Raw genomic sequence first — 26,715 nt, 5'->3', positions numbered from 1 at the left:
TTCTCTAACACGCCCCTCTTTGGCTAGTGCCTATTTTACCATGGTTTGGGGATCTGAAATGTTCAAAAGTAAAAGTACAGTGGGATTCCGAAGTAACACTGACACTGAGGATGGGCCTGAGCCTATCGCCACTGGAGGCTGTCAGGAACACTGACAATTGGCGTCGTAGTATAGGCTTGGAAAGAGGGATGGGAGAATTTGGACTGTTTGTGTACTTTTGAAATATTATTGAAAAAATTTAAAAATCCATAAAAATACTAGAAATGTGCAGCTGGGTGGAGAGGGGGAAGGATGTGCTCTTATTTTGAGCATATGTATTAATTATTGAACAAAGCTGCGTAGGAGCTTGCAGCTGGAAAGTGCAGGAAACTAAAAATTTAGTTCAGAATAAATTCATGAAATTACACTTCAGCAAAGGAACTTGCAGCTGGGGGAGGGCAGAGGGACAGCGATATTTTTTAACTGAAATAAAGCATTGAGCCCTCACTTTGACACAGTATTGGAAAGGATGTCCTGGAGTTGGGATCAAAGTAGAATCAGGCGTCACTCTGTTCAGCACAAAGTAATCTTTGGCTTCCTGGCTAAGTAGAGGTATTTTTTTAAAAAAATGACTATTTGGTATCCATTTTTTCTAGATCTCTGTAGTCAGTGAGAATTCTTCTAGAATTACTGAGGAATAATATTTTATCCGATGGTGCCTGTTCCCTTATTCCTTAAATTTGTACTTCAAGAAGATTTCTTTTTCTTGGGAATCTGAAAACAGCTTGCCATCTGTAAAATTTTCCATCAACTTACAAATCAAATTATATATATATATATATGACAAAATAATATATATATGCATACATATATATATGTATATATATATATATATATATATATATATATATATATATATATATATATATATATATATATATATATATACACATTTTTCTCATTTAAGTTATCTGATTTACCTACCAGAAACCTGTTTTCTTAAAAGGCAGGACACAGTAATACTTAAATGTGTGTGTATATATATACATATATATATGTGATAGATGAACTTTTTATCTAAATTACAACTATGATTCTTGAGTTAATCCCTGTCTGGAAAGAATAAATAATAATTACACAGGGCCCCATGGTTCCTTTACAAGGAACAGGTTATCTTTTAACAAAAACACTTAAATGTGAGAACCATGGTGCAAAATACTATTTTTTGTTATTTTTCTAGATCGAAATAATATAAATATATACCAGTGTTTACTTTTCTTATGTTTTAGACAGGGTCTCACAATGTGGTCCTGGCTGACCTGGGACTTGTGATGTAACCCTCCCTGGCCTCGGACTCACAGAAATCCATCTGTATCCGCTCCTGAGTGCCGGGGCTCTACCCCTGGTTTTACAAAACCTTTCACTGTTATACATTTTAAAAAGCACTATATTCTGTTTAAACTTATTCAAGCAAAATCTGTATACTTTCTGGTAGTGGTTCCTGGACAATGCTCATCCTGTCAGAAGTTCTAAATAAATATTAAGAGAATAGATGTGAGGAAAATCTTATGTTCCACATTTCAGTATGATTTTTTTTGTCAGCATCTGCTGATCACTCACAAATACTTGTTCATATAATTATATAGACCCCAAAAGCCCAAATCAAGAAACGAGTACTGCAAATAGCGTTCTTTAAAGTGGTAGTCTTGCCTTACTTATTTTTGAGACAATATTCACCGGATATTCCAGTCTAGACACCTGTAATGCATTTGACTGCCATTCTTTCAGATAACATTTGATGGCCACAAAGAAAGTATCAGTTCAGATGACTGATACTTTCTCCTGAAATAACTCATATACTGTAATTTAATGTAATGTTTAAAATTTTTTAACTCCTCTTACTGAAACTTAAAAAATATTAGCCTTTATTAAAAAAGAAAGAAACAGGTTTAATAAACTTCACATTTATGTCAGTTTTAGTGTTGTGAGCTCAGAATTCCTCACTGCCTTCACTCCTTATAAGTAATTTTATGCTTATATTGTTTCCTGGGAAACAATAGCAAAAGGGTAATGACATGTCTTACAGAGGGGTTACTTCGGGGAACCATGAATGTTTTACAGGGTATGTGGGAAATACTCAGGATATACTCTTGCCCTGAGATGGTAGAGAATCAGAGGGATACATGATTTATAAATTAGAGGAATGTCCCCGAGGGTGGTGTGTGTAAGAGTGGAATAGAGATTCATCAGTAGCCAAGGAGGAGACTCATAAGAGCTTTAACTGTATTCTCTAAGATCTGAGTTCTTTCATCCAACTTTCTCCAACAACACTCATCATGATGCTTTCAACATATGGCCTCTAAGATGCTTTCTCAGCCATCTCACTTTTTAAAGGATGTACTCAAAGATATTCACCTCTCAGACTCATCCACATTTACCTCACCTGAGTGGAAAGGTGCCTAGTGATTCCCATGGACTCTCTCTCTCTCTCTCTCTCTCTCTCTCTCTCTCTCTCTCTCTCTCTCTCACTCTCTCTCTCTCACTCTCTCTCTCTCACTCTCTCACTCTCTCTTTCTGTGTGTGTGTGTGTGTGTGTGTGTGTGTGTGTGTGTGTGTAAAATCATGTTGAAGTGTTTTGGGTTGTCAAGTGTGACCATGAGACTACCATTCAACCCAAGAACTAGAATGTACTACTAATTGTTTCTATCTGGAAATATATTTGTCATTCCAACACCCTTCACTCCTTCCAAAATTAACACTATTCTCCATATCAACCATCTTTTAAAAAGTAATATTAAATATATATATATATATATATATATATATATATATATATATATATATATATAATGCTTTAACCACCGGATTTCTGATCCTCATTGTATTCCTCACCTCCTGTAACTCACAGCTTCATTTTCCCTCCTCCCAAACGCAACATGGCATGACTCTACCATGACCTGTGTAGACATTCTCACATTGTAGACAATGAACTTTTAGGTTGTTTTCTACTTGGATATTACAAGTGGTACCTCTATAGTCAACCTTGGGCATGACTTCTGAATACGCTTAAGAATTTCTCTGGGTTATGACTAGAAGAACCCTATCTAGATCATCATGTATGCATGTATTCAGTGTTTAGAGTTACAAGAGATGACCAAGTGATTGAAGTTATTTCATCCCCATGAAGCACTCATTAAAGTTTCACATATACACACCCATGGACTTCTTATTGCCCATGTTAGTTTTTGAAAATCTAATGTTGTAAATTGAAGCATCTAAATCTCAATTTTCATTTATTATTCTACACTAATAAGATAAAGGCTCTATTCTAATCCTTACTAGTGACTTTTACTAGTCTGAAAATGCTTATCCATGGATTTCTCACTTTTGCCTCACTGACTTACAGAGATTTGTTTTATACTCTGGACAAGAATTTCTGGTCACGTAAAAGTCTGGTGAACTATTTGTTCTAGATACAACTCTAAGTTAGTGTTTTTATCTGCTTTTCTTTAGAATGAATTCTTATTTTTGAAAAAGAGTTAGACTTAATTTTTACATATAGTAAAATTATGTGGTAGTGTTCCAATGTAATTTTTCTCGTGTGGCTACCCAATGTTTTCAAGATCATTTTTAAAAGGTGCTATACTCCAGCAGTGACCTATGTGCCAGTGTATACCTAAGTCTTGTAGTCTGTTTTATTGGTTAGTGTTCATGATGCAGTGCCCGCTGGTAAGCTGTGCATTTCCTCACGTGAACACACAAACCCTGGTTCCCGTGATCGGATTGGAGACTGACTTGAGAATGGGATAAAAGCAGTTTATGAGGCAAAAGCTTCATGGAAGCCATTCTCCTGCATCGTCTCCTTGGCATTCCCTAACTAAGAGGTAGCCCAGATATGTCCTTGCCAACTTGTGTGCTAGGTGCCCTTCAAGATATGATTCATTCATAACTAAACAAAACTGGAAGTTGCCTTCTGACTGGCACTCACTGATGTTCCAATACCCTAATCTTTGCTGAGCCAAATCTTGGCTTGGAATTTCGTAAAGAATGTTACCCATCCAGACTAATTGCCTTCAGCATTGTGGGTAGGGCATTGAAGTTTACAGAATGGGAGACTTATCCCAGGGCAAGGTCAAGTAGAATCCTCATTCTCAGTCACGTACTGCAGTTAAACCACTCCTTGGAATTAGCAAGGACTATCATTTAAGAAGTATCAGGGCATTTCTACTAGCCCAGAAGATTAGCATAGTGGGCATTTTATTAAGGATGGGCGGGACCTTGAATTGAGTGTGTGTGAGAGAGACAGTGTGCTGCAGTCAGCATTTGAGATTCCGAGATTCAAGATTCTAGACTCAAGCTTTGACCTTTGAGCATCTACCCTCCTGGCTGGCTCACCCGCAGCCCCTTCCCCCAACACCTCCCCCCAGCCTCCCCTCCGACTCCAGCCAGGCCCACACAAGGCAAATGTGTGTTCAGAACCCAGGGGGGTGCTGCACCAGTCCAGAGGAGATGGCTGCTGTTTTAGACCCAGTGTGTTTTAGATGGCCTCAGAGGTACCCTGACCACTGAGCTGCCAGATTTTTTCATTTCTCTTTTGTAATGACTGTAGAAGTCTGATACCATTTTTAAGAAATACATTCAGATCCTGCACTTCCTTGTGTTGTGTCTGCGGTTATTTCTTCCCAGATGCCTTGCTGACCTGTTCCAGGACCCCTTGTTTCTCCGCAGGTTGAGGGAGGCCCAGACAGGCCAGTTCATGGCAAGAAGGCAGTTCTAATCATTCAAAGGAGATGCAATATTCTTCAAATGTCTGTGAACTAGTATAGTAGTTAGATAGCAGCAATATGAGTAAAATGAAAGAAGAGACCAAATATTTATAATAATAATTGTTATCTGTAATAAGGAGCATGATAAAGATGACCTGATACTTCTTAAATGATACAATTTTGTTCAAGCCTAAACAAGGCTTGCTCACTAAATGAGTCAAATCAGAGCAAAGGCATCAGAAAAATCTTAGTTTAGGATCTAAGTCGTATATTACTTTAACACTGCATGGTGTTAATCTATTGCTATACAACTATCATTGTTTAGCTGTTAACATTAGCTGTATGCATGTCCTGCACACAGAGAAACTAAAACATTAAAGGCTAATATGAGGAAGCATCAAGAAAAACTTTGGGTCTGAATCTTGACATTGGTTTGCTTCTGGGCAATGTTTTGCACACTTCTTTCTCAGTGCCGCAAAGCAGGCTTTACACATGCCGTTCTTTTTATAGGATATGGTTAACAAATGATATTTCAGTAATTTTTTTTCTCCTTTGCAGTGGTAGAGTTGATGATTTAATTGGTTTCTAGAATATCCATTTTTTAAATGTTATAAATGTAAACAGATAGAACAGATGCAAGACTGTAAAATAAAGATGCTTCTTGCATTTATATGGAGTTCTTTTCATAGAAAGATCTGCTTTGTCCTGTGTGCATCTCATTCAGCTTAACTGATATCCCCAGAAGATCTTCCTGTGGCCTGAGTCAGACTAATGGCTTTTTAAATCTAAGAAGGTGCCAGGTGGTGGTGGCGCATGCCTTTAATCCCAGCATGTGGGAGGCAGAGGCAGGCGGATTTCTGAGTTTGAGGCCAGCCTGGTCTACAAAGTAAGTTCCAGGAAAGCCAGGGCTACACAGAGAAACCCTGTCTCGAAAAACCAAAAAAAAAAAAAAAAAAAAAATCTAAGAAGATATTTTGCAGATGCAAATTAATTAACACTTAGCTAAAGGACTTCCCTAACTGTCTGAATATGAATGACAAGCACAGATGAACCTACAATTTTTACAGAACAGTTACCAATGTAGATTTTCCATCAGATGAGACAGAGAAAAATCATGGGCACAGGACTATGAAGGAGAAAGATGGAGTTTGGATGTGCTCAGAAGAATTATCTATTCCTGTAGCTGTTGTGTGGTTGGTTGAGCATAAGGGAGAAGAGCTATCCCCAGAGACACAAGAGACATATGCAGGTATTTAAATCCAAATTATCACTAAGTCACAAGGATGATACATACAATGAGTTTGTCCTAGTTTATTCTGAGCAAGCCTGTGTTGTTTTGTGAGGCATCCATTTCCGTTAGTATTTAAGTTTTTTTTTTATTGGTTATTTTGTTTATTTCCATTTCAAATGTTATCCCCTTCCTGGTTTCCTCTCCGCAAACTCCCTAGCTCACACCTTCATCCCCCCTGCTTCTATAAGGGTGCTCCCCACCCACGCATCCACTCCCACCTCATCTTCTAGCATCCCTCAGCCTCCACAGGACCAAGGGCCTCCCCTCCCATTGATACCACACAAGGCCATCCTCTGCTATACATGCAGTGGAGCCATGGCTCCCTCCATGGAAAGCCATGCTCTGTTCTGTGGTTCAGAATGAACGCCAAGCTCAAGGTTCTATTCAACAACCCATGCTTTATGAGGAACAGGCTCACTCCTCAGCAGTAAGTGATCCTTACAGAATAGTGGCACTGGGAGGGAGGCAAGCACAGGGAGGTGATCGCCTTCCTGCTGCAGGTGCAGCTGGCTATCTGCCTCTGTTTAAGAAGGACCACTTGACTCTGTGCAGCAGACCTGAATGAAAATTGGTAGGTTCAAGTCAGGAGGTGTATTTTTCAGATCTGTCTTTTTGTGCATGAGAAAGAAACAGAGGTAGGACATAAACACAGTCTGCATGTCTGGGTTGTGATCCACCCCGCCCTCCCCTGTCCCCTGCCCCCTGCCCCAACACACACATATCCCCTGTGCACCTCCAAAGTGTTTTTTCTTACTTGGCCATACTCATTATTAGTAGCTCTTACAAAGATGGAAGGAATGAAAAAGTTCTTAAATATTGCTTTCTAAAAAAACAAAGGAAGAAGAAAAAAAGAGAAAAAAAAAAGAAGCCAAAATTCAAAAACATCTGGGCTTTGCACTGGGAAATAGTTTTGGTGAGACTGAAGTGATTATGTAAAAGATTATGCAGAAGGAGCAGAGATTGTCTCTTTGTTGTTCTATTTATGAAACCTTTTACTTTCACAGTAGCTTTAGTCAATGCTGTGAAGTGTTTACCAAACCTGTCCTGTTTTCCTCATTGAAAAATGAGCCTTATTTGAAACCCTTGAAGACTTCCCAACTTGGGCATGCGATTGCTCAATCGTCGCCCATGATTACAAAAGCCACCCATTCCAGTGCAATTTTTAGCTTAGTCTGTTTGCTTGCTTTCTTGTTTGCTTGAGCACTGCAGTATTGTTTCTCTCAGCTGGACGGCACCACCCTTCTCAAAAGCACCCCAAATCCTGAGAGGTGAAAGGGTTAGCCAGCCACGAAGGACAATACAGAATATAAACGAGGAAATCAAAACCAAACGTTTGGCTCCGAGTCTTAGACCAAACCGTCTAAGCCCTCTGTCCATGCTCCATCTAAGTCAGAAAGCTACATCATCAGCTAAGTCTGTCCGAGTTGTCCTGGTTAGGGAGGTGAAGCTGTTGTCCCAGGAAAAGAGCATCATCAAGCCATTCTTCCCCATGGAAGTGTGGTGTCAGAATCACAAGAAGGTCCAAATCAGGACACCTGTGTGCCAGATCCGCCCAGCTGCACCCGAGGGCCGGCCAGCGCGGCCTGACGCCATCTGCTCAGCACATGAAATGCCAGTTTGTTGCTGAAGATGGGTTTGAAGGATGAGAGTCTTTAAAGAGAAAGCTCACAGCTCGGCTGTGACATCCCTTAAACTTTCTCACATTTTTAAAATAAACAGTTTTAGGAAGAGAGGATTAAAGGCTTATGTCTGAGAGATGACATGGAGGGTACATTGCGAGCTCCAGAAACACTGCCTCAGAAGTCCTCGATCAGATCGGCATTTGGCTTTTCACTCTAGTGACGGATGAAGTATGACCTTGCTCTTGGAAAATTCCAGGTGCTAAGCATGTGCACATTCCAGTCATGCTCTGTGTTCCTGGGGCTGGGTTTGCAACAGGCAGACCAGCAAGGGAATCTCTCTCTTCTCTAGCTCTTGAGACACATAACAAGACTTTTGGCCAACACCTTCACTTCCTGTGCGGACAAGCTGGACTCTGTAGAATCCTTATACTTATTGGCATTCTCACCACACAGGACACTAACTCCTAGAACAGTATACTGCTTTGAATTTAAGGGATAATTTCCTACAAACCATCAGCATATCTCTATTTAATAATCTGCCTTCAAGTAACTATGAGTAATTACACTGGACTTAAAATATTGTGAGTTTTTTTTTTTTTCACTTAGCCTTTGTGGCCCGTTTTGTTCTGTTTGTTCTAATTTTAATGGAGATTTAGGACATACATACATTTTAAAATTGTCTGCAGGGATAGAAGATGGAAGCTTCAATAATTTCTAAAGTTTACAGGCAAAATTCTATGAAATTTCAAAATTCTTGAAATTTCTAAATTAAACAAAAGTTTCAATATGTTGAAAACAATCTTTTTCACTTTTACAAAAATGAGAAAAAAAGTGGTCTCCCCACTTAACCCAAGAAGGAAAAGCTATCTTATATTTTAACAGAAAAAAAACATTCTATCCCTAAGGCTGAGTCTCCAAAGGAACACCTACAGCAAATCCTAAGCTTGCGTGTCACCTATGACATCACTTTTTAACAGCACATTTCTCCCCTCCTCCATCAGATTTACTCTGAGTGCTTTGCAAGACATGCAGAAGGTGATAAAATACAGAGAGAGTAAGCCATAGTTAAAGAAAAATCCTGGGAAAATGTAGGCACCCAACCAATATTAATCATGTATAACTTCTAGAAAAGACACCACATACTTCTCAGTTATCTGACAACACTGGCACTCAATAGAGGGTGCTGCTAAAAATATACAGGATTTTTCTAGTGAAAGCACATTTAGTGCCAGGCTGCTTTATGCATGGCTAAGCAATTACTATGGTTTGCATTTATTCTACTTGATTTGTGTGTGCTTGAGTCACAAGCAGCTGTCCGTGGTTTCTCCCTTCCCCTTTCATGTATGTTAGCTACAGACTATCACTCTTCAGATGCTCGGGCTCAGCCCACTGCAATGATTACTACTGGCACCTTAGTAAGCCTGATAGCATGGATTTGAAGGCAATCCTTTGCTCACGCCTTTGGCCACGTACTTTCTTAAGATATTTTAAGCAGTCTTCACATCTCCAAAATTTCCTATTCCTGACATCAAAGCATCCTCTACAGCCTGCCTTTGACTTTCCCAGAAGTGAGCTATTTTTTTTTTCCTAAATAGAACTACTGGTGTGGTAAGCTACAGTATGTTTTTCTTCTTCTTCTTCTTCTTCTTCTTCTTCTTCTTCTTCTTCTTCTTCTTCTTCTTCTTCTTCTTCTTCTTCTTCTCTTCCTCCTCCTCCTCCTCCTCCTCTTCCTCCTCCTCCTCCTCCTTCTTCTTCTTCTTCTTCTTCTTCTTCTTTTTCCTTCATTTTGTAAGCCCTGAGCTATCAAATATAATTGCTCTTTGGTGTTGAAAGATCATATTTTCTAACAAGAAAAAGCACAGCGCATACGCCAATTCAATTTGTAATCAATCAGTGGGTGATTGTGCCCTAAGACCTGCTCATGGACCACTCTCAAACTTAACAACCAACACTCACTAAAATACCCTGCAGCTGCTATGGTTAGGGCTCCTCAGAAGTGTCACTTCAGGGAGATTGTTTTGCTGTTGTTGTTAAAAGACATTTCTTTCTGAAAACATGTTGGAAAAGATACCGGTGGAGCCAATAGGCAAGCAAGGAAGTCTATGGGGATGCCCAAAGTATGTTGGAAGAAGTGTATTAGTTTGAGCAATTGCAAAGACATTTTTACAGTGTTAAAAATTTTAGATATTCTCTGAAATTTTAATGTTTACATAAAAATAAACCTTCTTATGGGCATTGTTTCTTGTCTTAATGCATGCTTTTTAACTAACAAAGTTACACAAGAACTAGCCTGTGTCCTGCAGATTGGACTCCAGAGAGCATTCTGGGTGTGGCTTCTTCATGCCATTTCTTTCTGGAAGAATGGGCTTTGGGTGGGGAACATACTTCTAGCCTACACTGGAACATCCTGACTCCCTCAGAAGTAGGAAGCATCTTATAAAATCTCTTCCCAGGATTTTTAACAAAGACCAGTTTACAAGCTAATATTAGAGGTTTTTTTTTTTTTATTTTAGGGTTTAATAAAGGCAAGTCAGGGTTTCTGTGCTAACCTAAATTGGCATTGAGAGGATTACAGTGTAATACTGCCTTGACTCAGAATAATTTGTGGAACTCTTTTGAATTGTTTTTGGAATCAATGTTGGTTTTTTTGTTTGTTTGTTTGTTTGTTTTTGTTTGGGGCTTTTCTTTTACATCCTCACTGCATATGGTCATTGAGTTTATGAAAATAATAAGAGCCACCATGTCCCAAGTATTTTTAATGTGATGCACCAATCAATAGGCATGACATTGGTTATAGTCATAGATCAGGGCCAAGAAGAAATAAACGCATGAATTACTTCTGAAGACAGTTTCAGAACAAAGGTCTACATTCTAACCTCAAAAGAAAGAAATTTCACAATGATTAATTTAGAGAAATAATATGGGAACATCCTTTTTAAAATCTGTGACAGAGTCTTAAACATGTCTCTAATCAAGTTGATCTCTTGGTTACTGTGTTTCAGCCCACGTTCTGCCCCTGCCCTTCCCAGCGCTGAGCTCTTGGACTCTTTGCTTGCTGTGGCTTCCATTACTCCATGCGGAGGTCCCAGCTAATTCCACACTCCATCTTAGGTATTTCTTCCCAATTTTCTAATTCCTTGTAAGCTGCTTCCTCCCACTGATGTTTCTTTGGTGTTTTGTAAATTATAAACTTAGAATCAGACTTTCTTGGGAAGCAGCAAGAGATTTACAAAGAGAGAAACAATCAAACTTTAACCCCCACTGAAATATTTGGAAAACAGGCAGATCTCCCTTCTTTACATTATTCAGATATTTTAGTGGCTGTTTCTTGAGACAGTCTTATTCCTACAGATCATTGTGACTGTCCATTGGTGTGCCTACAGTGCAGGCAACTAAAATGGCTTCATTTTCTATCAATGAAAGTTTTTTTTTTTTTTTTTTGCACAGTGATTAATATCTAGATTTGTGTCATTCATGTATAATGGGAAGGATAATCGTTTTAGCTTTATGTATTTGAAGTGAGCACGATCACTAAAAGAGTCAGTGTAAGTTTTCCTCCTTAGAAATCTTGACGAAAACTTATCAAGTTCTCCAGCCCCAGTACTGGACCTGTGAACCTTTGTTCAACCTCAACATTTCAACAGACTCCTCTAGAGCACTACACTTGCTTCATTACTGCACATACAAAGGACCCAGCATAACATATGTCTCTAATAAATACTACTTAACTGGGATCATAGTGTCTAATATACTATAAAGGGGAGCAACTAACAAGTTGACTGATTTACTCAAATCATTTAATTGCAGCTAAATTTTCATGTATATCAAAGAAAAGATCTTTAGCTGGTTTCTCTGACCTCTAATGTATACTAGGTGGCACAATGTAGCTATAAACAGTAAAGACTCAAGCAAGACTGCTGGCCTTAATTTTGTTTTGTTTAATTTTTACAGTGATGTGGACTGATCCCAGGACCCAGTATATAAAAAGGCAAGCACTCAGCTATTGAACTACAGTCTCAGCCACAAGACTGCTTGACTTTTAACTCCAATTCTACCATTCGTGTGCCATGTAATTTGAGGGACTAATTAGGGAGAATAAGATAACCATCTGCTCTAGAAATGGATGGATGATGGAGACTAGGTTAACACAACTTGTTCTTTAGAAAACTCACTTCCGATCGAACGTGGAAGACATCTTGCAGAAGTATGAAACATTGGTTATATTTTATGGAGAGTGATGCTGATGTTCTGTGAATCTAGGCAGCAACTAGATAACAATAACACGGCAACAATGCTCAGTGACCATATAGAGCAGTCTCCATCAGAGAAGACTCGCCTTAATGGAGGATAGAAGGCAGAATCCTTAGTCTGTTTCTAGGTTGAACAATTAGGTGAATGTTGACAGGAATGAATTTTGTAAGGAGTATAATAAGCAAAGCAAGTTTTGGAAAAATAGTGTTTTGTTTTGAGTATGTTTGGTTTAAGTCATCTTTCACCTGTTCAAACATATATAACTCCTGAGAAAATGAATGCATAGACCTGTGCCTGAGGATCTACATGTGTAACCAGACAGCCTGTGTTGCTTTTGTCTATTTGCACCATTGCAGCGTCTCATTTTATTGGTTTTCAGTAAATTACAGTCATCAAGTTTTCTTTATTTTATTGAAGAATGGTCATGTATATAAAAGCCATTACATGTTCTCATTTAACAAGAAGACCAGAGGTCATAAATTTTGCTCAGAGGAAAGTTAGAATGGTTTACTCATTTTGAAGAGCAATTTTAACTTACAAAAATGCCATGAAGAGTCATGGGAGAAACTTAAATGTGCCTTGATAGGATTAAAAAAAATAAGGGCAGCTTATTATATGATTCCAGCTGAGCGGGATTCTGGGAACCACAGAGTTATCACTAGTTGTCAGGGGACAGGAGGGATGAAATATGCAATGCCTTGGAAAGAGCTGAGCCTAACGACCTACCATCACCATGCTTGTCCCCTTACAGTCTGCTCCGTCTCCCTTCAACACTAAAATCATTCTGAAGGTAGGGCTTATAAATTAATAGAATTTTTAAAAGAATTACACCAATTTTCAGAAAATAAGTTTCACGTGGATATTTTCATATGTGCATCTGTTGTTGACTCTGAAATTCCTGCACATGTAACATGGATAGTCAGTTATTATGCTATTGAAGAGAACATTCCTGCTTCATAGACTAATATAAATCTCAAAAACTTTGAAAAACACCCGCTTCTCAGTCCACCCACTTTTCCTCTGTCCTAGCTGATGCTGTTTCACAATAATAAAGCTTGGCTTTACTGGGAGTAGCTCCCAGATGTTAATGCAGTCCTAATCTTGTGATCTATTATGGGTCCAAAACACAGCACTCGGGGAGCACATCGTAGGTCTTAGGTATGGCAGGAAGAAAAGGCACAGGGCTCTCCTTGATAGTCACAGGCAGAGCACGGTATCGGCAAGGAGCAAAGGTGCTTGCAAGATGCAATAATAAAACAACTAAGTGTTTGACAGAACTGCAGAAGTATTACCGTAGTAGTGAGGTTTTAAAAAAAGCTCAAGAAAACCCAAACCAACAGGCCATAATAAAAAATTAAAAACCTGAAAATGTTTTCCAGTCTCAATCTCTTGTACTTACACTTTGTTTCCACCGCAAAAGTGTAAACCTATGAGCAAGGAAACTATAGTCATGATTTTAGAATCTTAATTTATTCTTAGGTTGGTTGATTATCTAACCTGGAGTTGACATTTATAAATTTGAGGTGAAAAGGTCCTTAACCTTTTCAGTAAATCAGCTTTTAATTATTTAAGTGCACAGGAGCAATACTTTCTGGTTTATAAAGGGAGAATAGACAATTACTATAGAGGCACTTATTAAAAAGCACTGGGTTTTAACGAATTGCCTTGGGGTCTAACATATATGGCTAATTCTGTCCACTGTGTCTGTATCTCATCTTCTCTCAGGTTCACCTGCTATCCTAGGTAGAAATTTTTACCGTCCTCAAGAGTGCCTGATAATATAGATGATATGTACATGCAAGTAAGGATGCTAATGTGGGGTTTACAGATGTCAGGAACTTCAAGAGGCCCAGAGGTTTTGTTTACATTCTACTAGCAGTGAGAAAGGAAGACATGGATCAGGTCTGCAAGTGAAGTGATCTGTGCCCACCGCTGGCAGAGTCATAGAGAGTGGCACACGTTTGCAAGATGGCTGCTTCTCTTCACAAGGTTTGATCTCTAATACCATCAAGGTGGACTCTGAGTATCTTCAGAACATGATGCTGACCACCAAGAATGGTACCTGCTGTCCCTGCTGGGCACAGCTAATAGTTCATTGGCTCAGTGTTATTCAAACTTTGAGTTTTAATCACTCATTTAAGCAATAATGACTAGTATTTCTGAAGGAGGTAGATGAGGGAGGAGGAGGAGAAAGAAAAGGAGAGATGTTGATAAAAATGGGGCAGGAAAGGAAAGAATGAAAATTTTAAAATGTGCTCCGTTGCCAATGATAATAGAATTTATACTTGCAACAGTGTTGGGGAGCGTGACAGGAGAAGGCCATGCTAGATCACAATGTGAAATACATTTCTTACTTTGGCAGAAAAGTCTTAAAGCCATTGGCCCCTATCCTAGTGAGGCTTGGACCAAGGTCAAGCAATCTGCATCCTCTGCAGCTCCATCTTCCTCCCTTCCTTTGAGATGCCTGCCATGGCAGTACAGCCTCAGCCAGGCTCCTTGCTGATCACATCACTGAAGTGTCAGGCCTGGGAAAGCAGCAAGGGCAACACAGTCACCGCCATTTCCCTTCATTAATTTTGTTTAGAACCCACGGATACAGTTGTCATCACGATGCTGTAATCTTTGATAACACATCTGAACATGTTCGGATTGCCAGCAGCTAAAAGAACTACGCACAATTTATCTCCCATCAGTTTTTTTTTCTTTAATCAACTCAAGACGATGAATTTAATTCTTACACAGAGCTCAGATGACATAGGGTTTACTGAAAAATGGCTTTGACTTATTCGAAGGGCTTATATTAGGGTTGATGGAACCAAGTCCTAGGGAGAATTCTTTTACCACAGGTACTATCTGGGCAGCATTGCTCTCGTTTTGAGAATATCCTCGACCTCACTCCCTCAAATATAAGGTGAAGAAGTAAAACTAAATCATTACCAATGTGCCTCTTGGGTATTTAGTCTCTTTTATAAGTCTTTGAAGCATTTGAATGTAGATGATAAGATTTCTTTTGCCTTGTTTTTTTGTTTATATATAAAGACATCAATCTTAACAACCATTATGTAGGCAAGAATGATCTTATTTGGTTATCAAATATTCAAACATTTTTAAATACTTGATTTGAAAGGAGAGTTAAGAGAGTCTGCATAAAAATTAACAACTGATCTTTTAGAGTATAGCAAAAATAATAGGAATCCTTTACTACCTAGTTCAAGCTATAGAGAATAAATAATCTGTTAGTTATTTAAAATATTTTTGTGCAATTTATAATACGTAATATTTTATAAGCATAAATTGTTGCTATGTGTTCATTTTAATCAGACATAAGGGACTTTAATACCATATGCACCAAACAAAGTTAAAAATTCTTTAAGTCCCAAGATTTCAAAACAGCAGAGATTTAAAACAAAACAAAACAAAAACACACTTCTTTTGGTAGGTACCTATGTAACTTCCTTTCATCACCAGAAGGCGGTGAGACAGAATAGAGCACAAGAAGCTCTCTGGTCTGTCACACTTGATTCTTACAGCCTGTATCAGTCCGAAAGCTTTTCTGATAGCTGCAAAAAGCCGGGAGCTTTTTTGCCTGAGTTCTGACAGTTTGATGTTAGATGTGAACGGTTTGTGGTTTGTTACTGAGGAATGCTGTTATTTCTAGCATGCTTTCCAAAACTGTTGTGGAAAAAAAATGTGACTCAAGGGGTTTATCATCTTAAAGGTGGACAACTACATTAGTAGTAAATGGTTCTCAGAAAGAAGAAAAAAAAATCCTCTCTGTCCTTGACTGAAAGTAGGATTAGGAGAGAAACACACAGAATGGAAATGTGAGAAGTGACCCTGTTCACAGGTAGGTGACTAAAGTGGATAATCAGTAGAGGAAAGAAATAAAACAGAAGCAGCACAATATTAGAGACAGGAAAACTTGGGTGTACAGAGTTAACAATGGGCCACACAAAGCAAAGATAATTGCTGGGAAGCAAAGACTCTAAGTTACATTAAAACATGGCAATGCAGGCCAAGCCCTCTTTCAGGGTGTTCAAGAAAAAAAGCACTGTCTGCAGAAGGTAGGAGCTTCCGATGATTTGAAACTAAAAATTCACTCTGTCTTCCCATTGGGAGGAAGGCTTCTATTTCATCCTTAACCGAACAGAAACACTATCAGCAGATACCATTGTTTCCCACATGCCTTGTGAAAGAGAAATTTAGCACACATTTCTGTGAGATGAACTTAATTCTCAACATTACTGGAATGCTTCTAATTTGTGTGAATTATGAAAAAGTCATTCAAGGTGAACTGTCAAAACTAGAGGGATGGGGTAGAACTGCTACACATCCAGTTTACCGCTCCATCGCAAACAGACAGCTGATACGCACAGAAGCGTGTCAGTGTTCTGAATGCTGAGCACGATCCGTGGGCCCAGACACTCTAAAGCAGTTGAATGTCTTGCCTTTGAGGAATTGTCTTAACTTTAAACATCATCAGATTAATGTTCTTGGAGCAGACTGCAGGAGTACGCTCAATTACTTTGGTTCCTGTGGTTAAGCAAATAATATTGCCTTGGGTATTAAAACCCCAATTTATGATGATTGTATCCTTGAAGTCTGAGCTGTTTTTGCTACTGTACTCACTCCATCATTTCTCCAGTTAACCAGTAATGTGTTAGCTTGCCTTCTATGGCACTGATGCTCCATCACTCTTAAAGTCAGCTTTCAATGAGAAAATGTGACTACTGAAGTTCTTTCACTAGTCTTGCTCTGTGATTCTCAGCCTTGTGTGAGTGGGATGCATCACTTCAGCCACATCATATGGTCTAGTCACTTCTCCCTGACTTGCTAAGGAGGATTAAACAGGTCTTTTCTTTTCTTTTCTTTTCTTTTTTCCTGTATGGACACTTGATTGCATGTACAGGCTGAGGTAGTGACATCAGCAAACTGAGAGGGTGTGCTTATAAGATGTTTTTTCATACATGTTAGGCCGTGTGATTCTCATTCTTGCCCATCCATGGTATTATTGTTATTGGGAAGTTGTCGTTATCCTGATGCTGATTTTACAGATTTAAAAGAGCTGGACACATCAATGACAGTGCCAAAGATTTTCAGCTGGACCGTGGTAAGCTATTACTTAAAACCAGTTAAGGAACTGCAGGGCCATTTGATGTACTAACAAGCAGCTAGAAGAAAGATAAGGAATAAACAAAGAGCAATAAAAAGCCTAAATACAGACAGTTCCTCCGGACTATGAGAGTGAAGGATGCCACAGCAGGGACACAATGGAGGAGAACTGGTCTCATGGAAGTGTTCACATTCTGAGACATGTGTATAGGGGGTGCTGACCACATGAAAAAAAATGAGATCTTAGGAACATCCCACTTTATGGATGGCACCACTGTAATTAGGTGGGAGAGTTGTGTGGATGTGTTGCACATGCACACATGCCTGCGTGTGTGTGTGTGTGTGTGTATGTGTGTGTGTGTGCACACGTGTACATGATTTTCCCTTCCTAGTGAAGTCTGTAATGGGGAGGCAAATCGACATAGAGATGAGATATAGTGCTGTGAGTCTGCCTTTATAATTGCAAGCTTTTGGACTACTTTGAGTAGCAGACATAGGTAGTTTGGTTTTGTTGTATGTTTTAACACAACCATAGGTAAAACTACATTACTATACAGTATATGATATATAAGGTAAAAAGCAACTTACATATTCTTCTTAAATACAGAATAAGCTTGTGATCAAATAGACTAGTTCAAATATCAGAGAGTTTAGGTCCAAGGTTTGCATTCTGCACTGACTACTTTATGAACTCTCCAGCTCTCCAGCTCAGGAAAATTAATGCTCTGTGTGTGTGTGTGTGTGTGTGTGTGTGTGTGTGTGTGTGTGTGTGTGTGTGTCCTGTATGCAGGTACTTAAAGGGGCCAGAAGAGGGCACCATATCTCATGTAACTGATGCTGAAGCCAAATGTGAATCACTTGAGTTGGTTACTAGGCACAAAACTCTCATCTCTGAAAGTCACCAACTTTGACTCTTAAATGCTGAACCATCTCTCCAGCCCATATTATCTTCACATACCAAACACTTCATTGTTTAGACATCTAGGGGAATTAAGATGAGTTTCATAAGCTGTCTATAGGATCAAAAAAGTTAAAGGGATGGAGGGTTAGGAGTCATGTATGACACAAAATGGATGGTCAATCAATAGAACCACAAAATTTATTATGTGCTCTAAGTACTTGCAAGCTTGTTTAAGGAAGTCATTAATTAGATCATAATTAGTTATTCTTATCTCCAGGAAAAAGAATATATGTTTTATCTTATCCACACAGTAAATCAGAATATTGAAAATTATTATCTTTCCCTTATTGTGAAGCTTTCATTCACCTTACCATTTAATGTAATTAATCACATTGATTTTTAAAAATTTTGTTTTACATAGGCCATATATATTATGGTATTTAATGTGTAAATTTGAGATATTTGAACTTAGATTATTATGTGTAACAAATTATAATATATCAACAAGTTAATTAAATTAGATGCTGCTAAAGATTTGGAAGAATTATTGATTTATATTGGTCCTACTGTTTTATGCATGAACAGGTTATCTATTAATCTCTTAAAATGTTACTGCTTTCATGAGGTCTTCCTGGTTTGATTCATGCATTTCTAATTTGTAGTTCACAGGTAAATCAAAACCAATTTTAACATTTTACAAAAATTATCTGCTTTTCAGTGGTTATAGAATAATGGTATAGCTCAAGCTAATTATTTAATTAATGGTACAATCATTTCAATATCGGATTGAAATTGTCAATCTTAAAGATCCCTCTGATTCAATCTACCATTATCCAGAAAGCAATTCGCAGTGTTAACTCTCAGAAGGGTTCTGACTAGAAACATGGCCTCCCTGTTATTAACTTGGAACCAGAGTAGGCAGTGACCCAAAGTTGTCATCTTGAGACACTCATTGAGAAGCCATTATTTTAAATATTTGGATGGTGACTTTTCATCCCGTGGACAGATGTTCTTATTTTTTTAAAAAGAAAAAAAACATGAGAGACCTTCCCAAATTTTGTATCGACTGACCTCTTTGTTTGAGAAAATGGTTTAGACTTGCTTTATTAAAATGTACAATTGGGAAAAATGTGATGTCCTGCTCCTGATGCAATCAACAGAAAAATGGATAGAAAAAAGAACATACTGATTATTAATATTAATACTATATTAACCTGAAATATTATTGCTAAAGTTTGTTATACATCCTATATTAAATCTCTCTATGCAACCTTGAAGTGCAATGACAAACTAAAAATCAATCTATTGATTATTATTAATCTTATTTTTGATTCTTTGTTTCAATTTGTTTGGATTTTTAGAATTTTTTGTTTTAGGGCGGCATTGAGAGAGACAAAGAACACCAAGTTTCTGGGTAGGAACTTGGGAAAATCTTGCAGGAATTGGAGAAAGAGAAAGAATATAATTAAAATATACGAAAAAATTAATAAAAATGATTAAGGAACTCATGTAAGCAGTATATGACACAAATCTTATCAATGATCAGATAAGTAAGGTGAACAGGTTTATCTCTTTTTATACATGAATGCAAGTATCTAGAATATTGTGAGGCAAATCAACTTTAATACATTTTGGGGGAGGAATAATATTGCAATTCACCTTGACATTATCTTTATATTAAAGAATAATTACCCATAAGAGGGCTGACTTTAAATGGTAAGTATATTAACTATTATAAATCTCTTCTTTGATTTTAACATACATTTTAAGTAGTAACATGCATAAAGAGTCAGGGAAAATATTGCTCTGAAATGGAATATAATATTACCCTTCTATGACATCATTGTAACTTTAAGCACAAATTTGGAAAAGAGGGAACGGGGTAGAAATTTGTATCTAAAAGAATAATAAAAAAATCTTCATTCAGTCAGAGTCACAGCTGGAGTGAATTTAAGTCACTTTTGTCCTCTTACTCTCTCTGGTCTAGCACAAAAATAAAATGATGAATACTTATATTAGAGCATCCTTAAAATGCTTCTTCTGCTAGTCGCGGTAAGCTTCCAGTGTGTCAGTGGTCTGCTCCGTAGAACTGACCATGAAAGCGATGGAATATAAATGTAGATGGTTTCCACATATTCTCAACTGTTTTTGAAAACTTAACTATAATATGACACACTTGTTTTGTGATATCCAAAAGGCATTGGCTGGTTATTTATGTCTTAGCAGGGAGAAATTGGGCTAAGGTTAAAATAAATCTTGAGTAATTTCAGAAAGCAAGGCTAGCGGCTACGAGAGAGAGGGTGGGGGAGAGAATAATTTATTTTATTTTACTGAGTGTTTTCGGGAATTTTTCACAGGTATGGATAGAAATTGTAAATTACTCCTAGAAAGAGTGTCTTTACATTTTTCTGAAAGAGTGAGAGAGCACTGAGAGAAAGCGCATTGCTGGCCAGGGGTGGTGTAAAGGATAGGGTATTTTTATTAAGGAAAATGAAATCTACCAATATCGGCAGTCTCTAAACAAGTCCCTTGAGTTCTAAGTTCAGTGAATTTTACTAGTTCTTTGCTCAAAACACAATGTCTCCCAAGCAACTGTCCTTCAAGTAACCAAACTGCATTAGAAAGTTATAGAGTCGGGGTTACATCAAACTAGCTGGAGATCCTTTCCACAGGCATGACCCAAGTTGTTTGTCAGCATCTTAAATATAGCCATTTGTCACCAGTCAATCTACCTATCACTTTTTGAAATATTTGAACATTGTATAGCTTGTATTCAAGTTCAACAGACCAAATGTTAAAGAGCAGTTAAAGAGACCAAATGTGAAACAAAGCACGGAAACTCTTAGAAACACAAACCTAGAAGATTTTTCATAAATATACAAAACACTGTGGACTATAAAGGTGAAAATGATTATTTAATTGCTTTGGTATATTCTTAAGTTTGTTTTGAAGGTGGCCCATAACATTGAATATGCAAAACTCTAGAGATGCTACTTGGCAATGGCAAAAAGAAAAATATATTTATTCCCATGATTTTGAAGATAGTATTTAAAATTACTTTTGGTTTCAAACATGTGAAATACTCCCCTTAGGAACTGAAGTACATAAATATCACATATATATCAGTTGTGGAACTTGATTTATACTGTACACATATACTGCAAGCACAATATTTTAAAACCCATTAACAATGTCAGAAATGAAAGCTAACTTAAAAGAATAGAATAGCTCATTAAAAAATCATTTTTCCTAACTAATTTCATACCAACTGCCTGTATATACTCCAGTATATAAGTATTTTCTATGTCAGTTTCCATCATGAGCCATAATAGTCCCCTTCATCTCTGGTCAGCAATGTGTTTTCTCTCAATGCTGCTCTCTCGCTCTGTCTGAAAACATAAGGGTGTGTTTTCTAGGAGTAATTTACAACATACTCACCTTTCCCACAGAACAGGAAGAACCTATAAATTAAGAACACTTTCCTTCCCTGAAATCAAACTGCACCAATTCTGGGAAACCCTGGAGCTTGCTTAGTCTTAATTTCACTTTTGTGGATCAATGGATAGTTAAATTTCTTCCAAAAAAATTTATTCTGCAATGGCAATAAAATTTGCATTACATATCCCAATTCTGAAAGTTTTAAATAGATAGGTGTTAAATTTCAGTTTACTAAAAGGAAGATCAAAGACTGTTTCTTATCTCCCAATGAGAGGTCATATCATGGAGATTTCCCCCTCTGTATCTTTAAAGACAGATATTTCAATGTCATCAGTCACAACTGAAAGTGATGGACAGAGATAAACTTCTTAGGTCTTGGGTAGTACTATATAAACAGCTACTTTCATCAATTGGCACTTTGCTTTCAGTCCTCTCAACTGAAATTTGTTACATGATGGGCAAAAATTCTGGGCACCAACACGGCTGTTCTAGATCTCTCTCTCTCTCTCTTGTGCGTGCTAGCTCGCTTGCTCACTCTTGCTCGCTAAAAAGAGCAAACCATCAGCATCATTCCTCTTGGGTGGATTTCCTAACTTACATCTATTTGTGAATATTAAGACTTTTGGAGACCAGGTAGCCGGTGGAATAAAGAAAATTAGAATAAGTGTTCAAATGATTAATTTCTCTTCTTTAAAGAACCACCTTGTTTGCACGAGAGCCTATGCTTTAAACCAAACCAGCAGTGAGAAGACAGAATAGATACAATGTAGTCCTCCTAGATACCATCCTCCTGTCTCTCACCAGGAGATTTTGTTTTGCTTACTCTTAATTCCAGAGTACTAGACTGTCTCACAAACCTACATTTTAAGAATATCTTAATTACAGTTAAACGCCTATAATAAAATAGACTTTATGTGCTAAGCTCTGTGGACATATCATGAATTCAACTTTCTTGTAAAATAAATAATTACATATTCAATTTGAAGAGTTGAAGTGGTGGTTGCAAACTCTTTAAAAAACATATACACACAACATAACTAAGGAGGTCTTTGAGGGAGAACGAAAGTAACCCATAGCTATCCCTCTAAAGGGATGTTAGCAAAACATTAAGGGTAAGCTAAATTTGGAGATATGTTCGTTAGTCTACACTGTAAGGTCCTCATGGCTGCTAGCATAATAACTGGTGGCTTGACAGAAGGACGTTAGGAGTAAGGGCGCTCGGTGAGGTCAGAAGTAAGGGCGTGTTGCAGAAACTCCAGGGATGGATATACACAGATTAGATAGCGAGGAGCCTGGAGAGACTGGTGACTTTCAGTTCTTGGGAGAACTACAGCTCTCTGTAACTAAGAAGGTGAGGTGAGAAGTGGGCACTCCGCAGTAGATTATCTGTAAATGTCCTTTCAGCCCAGGGCCCCAGCTCATGATGAACCTCAGGGGGGTTAGGTTAATTGCTCTTGAAAATGTTTGTGTGTCTCCCACGGAAAAAGAAATGGTAAGAGAGGTGGCTATGTTGGTGTGGAGGTGTGTGAGAGAGGTAGTATATGCAAAAATTATGTATGTATGTATGTACACATGTACATATATTTATAGTTTCTTATTTTCCTTAAACTCTTTTAAAGTCCTGGGATTGAAGCCTTTGCAGTCCTTTAAGGGAATAGCTGACAGTTTTGATATTTCAAAACACTGGGAAGCATTTTCAAACTGCAAAAGTTGTGTGTGTGTGTGTGTGTGTGTGTGTGTGTGTGTGTGCATGCGCGCGCACACACACACACACACACACATCAGGCACTCAGACCATGAGAGGGCAGTAGGGGGCCAGGATCAGGCCGAGTCTTCTCTGGCTGTCCAGCCTTCCCTGCCAGCCTTCCCTCTGCCTGCTGGGCTGTGGGCAGCTGCAGCTGAAGACAGCGTGCTGAAAGCGGGTGCAGCCTCAACTCTGAGCGAACCAGAAACCCCGCATCTGCTGAGCATGGAATTCTGCCTGTAGTTGACATGTGTGAGAGGTGTATGTGCTGTTTTGGCAAACTGGCTTTCCACTGGTTTGGGTTTCCCACAAAAGAAGAGGAAGGTGGAGCTGCGGTGGTTTCCCAGTGCCCACAGAGCCCCCTCTTCTGGCCACCGCGCATGGACCACACTTAGTACCCAGTGCGCGCGCGCTTTGCTTCAGTTTGCTCTGGGTATCTGTGTAACCCTGTGTAAAGGACCCGCCAATCTATCTGCCTGTGTGACCGACATCAAGACGCCCGTGGCAAGTACCCTCTCTCAAAATCAGCTTTGGTATCCTTGCTGTGTCACAGGCACTTAAGACACTGTCATTGTCACCTCATTCTTTTCCTGCCAATTGATTTATTCGCAGTTCTACTTGAGTGAGAAATGCAAGTCTGCTGGAGATCTTGCCTGCCAGTGCTAAGGTCTGGAAGAGAAAGATAGTGCGAAAGAGAGCAAATCCCCCTTTCAGCATTGTAAAATGTTTCGGGTGCCTGAGATCTAAATCCTCACTGCACTGTGACATCCCAGCACCGTCTCTTATACCAATTATGAGTTTAGAGCACACACAAACTTTTCATTTGAAGACAACCACAGGCCCTATCTTCCAGAGTTGTGAAGATTAAATAAGTGAACACTTAGAATCAAGGCTAGCATATCCCAGTTGCTATGTCAGCTCCGCATCCATTGCATCCTCCTGTTTGATAGAAGGACCATTCTGGCCACTTTGCCAAAGAAACGCACTAGATCTTAAAAAGTACCCATGTCTCAACACAAAGAGGAGACAGAACTCTAAACCTCCGGCAATAAACAAACATCCCAGAGACCAGCAAAACACCCAGGTCCTGGTGCCCATGCAGACCCAGCTTCAGCAATCTCCCACCCAAATAACCAGAAGCGCCACACCTGGCTTGGGCAAGGCTTTGACTTTGGCAGGGCTCAAAGACAAACTGCAGATGCAAAAGCTCTGGTCCCTACCTCTCCTAGCTGAAGAGTGTGTTTGGGGGGGTTTCCTACCTGCCCCAGGCTTTTGCCCTTCTTACTGCCGCCGAAAGCCAGTCCTTGGTTCATGCCCGCAGATCGATTGGCAGCCTGAGCAGGAGTCTCCCCTCCTAGAGAGGACTTGATGGAGTTGAGTTTGGCCCGCGAGCTGCCTAGCTGTGAGCTCTCCACCATCAGCACCGCGGCCAGTAGGAGAAGGCAGCGGGATGAATCCTTGACCCGCATCAGCGCGGCCATCTCCGGGTGAGGGGTTCCCGGAGTTGGGTGGAGCCCTGAAAGATGGGAATGCCAGGCGAGTGAGGACGCCCGCCGCCGACACTCAACCCCTCACGTGGGGCGCGTGGGCTCCTCACAGACACAGTTTCCCCAACCCTTCCTGGATCGGACACTCGGGACTCTTAAGAACTCAGTCTCAAGCCTCAAGCCCGGAGCAAACGCGACCCCAGCGAGACCCGCTCCTCTGACGGGCAGGAAGTTCTGCAGTCCCTGGAAGCAATCAAAGGCCAGACGCCTTCTCGCCAAGGAGGCGTGACCCAAGGTGCTGCTAGACCCAGCCCTGCAGATCGCCCTGCAGGCTTAGCTTGGTGTTCAGCACCTTTGCGCTTTCGCCCGATTTTCCGCGATGCTGGAATCCTCCCTCTTAATCGCTCACCGGGCTCTCCCCAGCTGTTGCTTCTTTTTCTTTTTCTTCCTTTCTTTTTTTCTTGTTTCCCCCGGCTTCAGTTCCTCCTCTGTCCTCTACTGTGCTCTCAACCTTTGCACCACTCAAGTCCCTCTCTTCCAGGTCCTCAGGCTTTGTGACTGGTGATCAAGAATCGCCCCCACCCCCTCCACGGGTCTCTAGAGAACTGAGGCGAGCGGAGGTCTCAGCAAGCGCACTCCCACTGGTGCGGTTAAGAGTTGTCCCTTGGTTCACACGGGGCCACCAAGCCTTGCCAGCGAAGCAATGATGCGCTGCGTGGAGGGCCAGTGCTCTCTTGTTGCTCTCCCCCCGCCCTCTTAGCTTTTTATAGCTTTCCTCAGTGGGTTTTCCTCCGCCCCCAATTCAAGAGTGACAAAGAGTGAAAACGTTTCTCTCCCCCACCCCACGCTCCCGCCTGCCTCCCCTTCCCCCAGCAGGCTCTTTCTCAGGCTGTCTCTCCAGCTTCTCACCTTTCCTACCTTCCCATCTCTCCTTCACTCTGCAACTAAAAACTTGGGGTTCACCTCCAGAGGAACACGGCAGGGGGTGGGGGGGGAGCTCCTCCTGGCGGATCACAGCTCCGAGAGTGACTGGAGTTTGGAAACAGGCAGAAATGAAGAGGAAAAGTTGTCCCCGTTTGTGGTGACTGCCACCAACCACAGCTTCTTAGTTCTCCCACCCAGCTCCAACCTCCAACTCTGGAGAACATCTGTAAGTTAACTTGGTGGATTGTGTGCAAGTTCCTTAGATTTTAGCCTGTGCCTCTCCTCTCGGTTAATGTTCTGTGTGAGGCTGTTCTGGCTGTCCTGCTGTAGGTGCAAAATGGGGTTGCGCTTCGAATGGGGGGAGATGAACAAAGGGGGAGGCAAGAGACCTAAAGGAAGAGGGGCTATAGAAAGGGGGCGAGAGGACCAAAGTAAGAGGAGGGGCAGATAAGGGACCATTCTCCCCCCGACCCCCGTTGAAGTGCTTGGATCTTTCTGTTTTCCTCATCCCTCACCCACCCCTACATACATAGTACACTTTTATCCAACCAAGGAGTGAGGAAGGGGACGATATCCCGGGCTGTGCGACCTCACAGCTTGATAAGGCGCTTTTAGGGTGCCAACGCATCCTCTGCAAAGAGGAAATCCCAGGCTAGAATAAAAAGCCTAATGGGGAATCGGGTGGGTGGCGAAGAGGGCCAGAAACTTCTCGTCCTGCCTCTTGAGCGCTGCCCCGCTTGCCGCAACCCGCCCCCCCCAGCCCCCGCCCTGAGGCCTTGGATAGCCTTTTAGATCAGCCTTTGAGGAGTTCTGCACTCTTCCACAGAGGCAGAGGGCCACCGAGAGAAGCACTCGGTCGCGCTGGCCGGCTTGGGGCACTTGGGGGCGCCACTAGCAGCAATCAGCCAGGAGTACAAACCCTGCAGGAGACTAGCTTTGCCAGCAAGCTCTGGGTTAGGAGACTAGGAGCAAAGGTTGCTGTGTGTCTCTAACAATTCAGTCCTGCAATCCCTAGCAGTGTCGAACTTGGAGTCAGACAGGAATTTATTTGCCCGCTGTGAGGAGCAGACTCCAGTAGCACCCTCTAGAATTTGGGGATTTAAGTCTCCTCTTTCACACCTGATTCTGGCATATACCAGCCTGCCCAGGAGCCTAACATAACATGTCTCTAAAGGGAAGATTAAGAACATTTGTATTTTC

At 40.2% G+C, this 26,715-nt stretch overlaps 1 protein-coding gene across 2 annotated transcripts in view; it reads right to left on the bottom strand.

Moving 5' to 3' along the window:
- Dkk2 (dickkopf WNT signaling pathway inhibitor 2) overlaps positions 1 to 25,323 on the bottom strand; it is a 93,598-nt gene extending 68,275 nt beyond the window's left edge. The window contains exon 1 of one of the 2 annotated variants that reach the window (XM_031375549.1): positions 24,364 to 25,323. In XM_031375549.1, coding sequence (XP_031231409.1) covers positions 24,364 to 24,585 — 222 coding nt within the window. In that variant the 5' untranslated portion in view covers positions 24,586 to 25,323. Of the gene's footprint in view, positions 1 to 24,324 lie in introns of both variants that reach the window. The other variant, XM_031375548.1, reaches the window with a different exon arrangement.
- Between the last annotated feature and the right edge of the window lie 1,392 nt (positions 25,324 to 26,715).

Source organism: Mastomys coucha, unplaced genomic scaffold, assembly GCF_008632895.1.
Source record: "Mastomys coucha isolate ucsf_1 unplaced genomic scaffold, UCSF_Mcou_1 pScaffold16, whole genome shotgun sequence".
NCBI lineage: Eukaryota > Metazoa > Chordata > Mammalia > Rodentia > Muridae > Mastomys > Mastomys coucha.
This window is presented reverse-complemented; position numbering and strand designations above follow the sequence as displayed.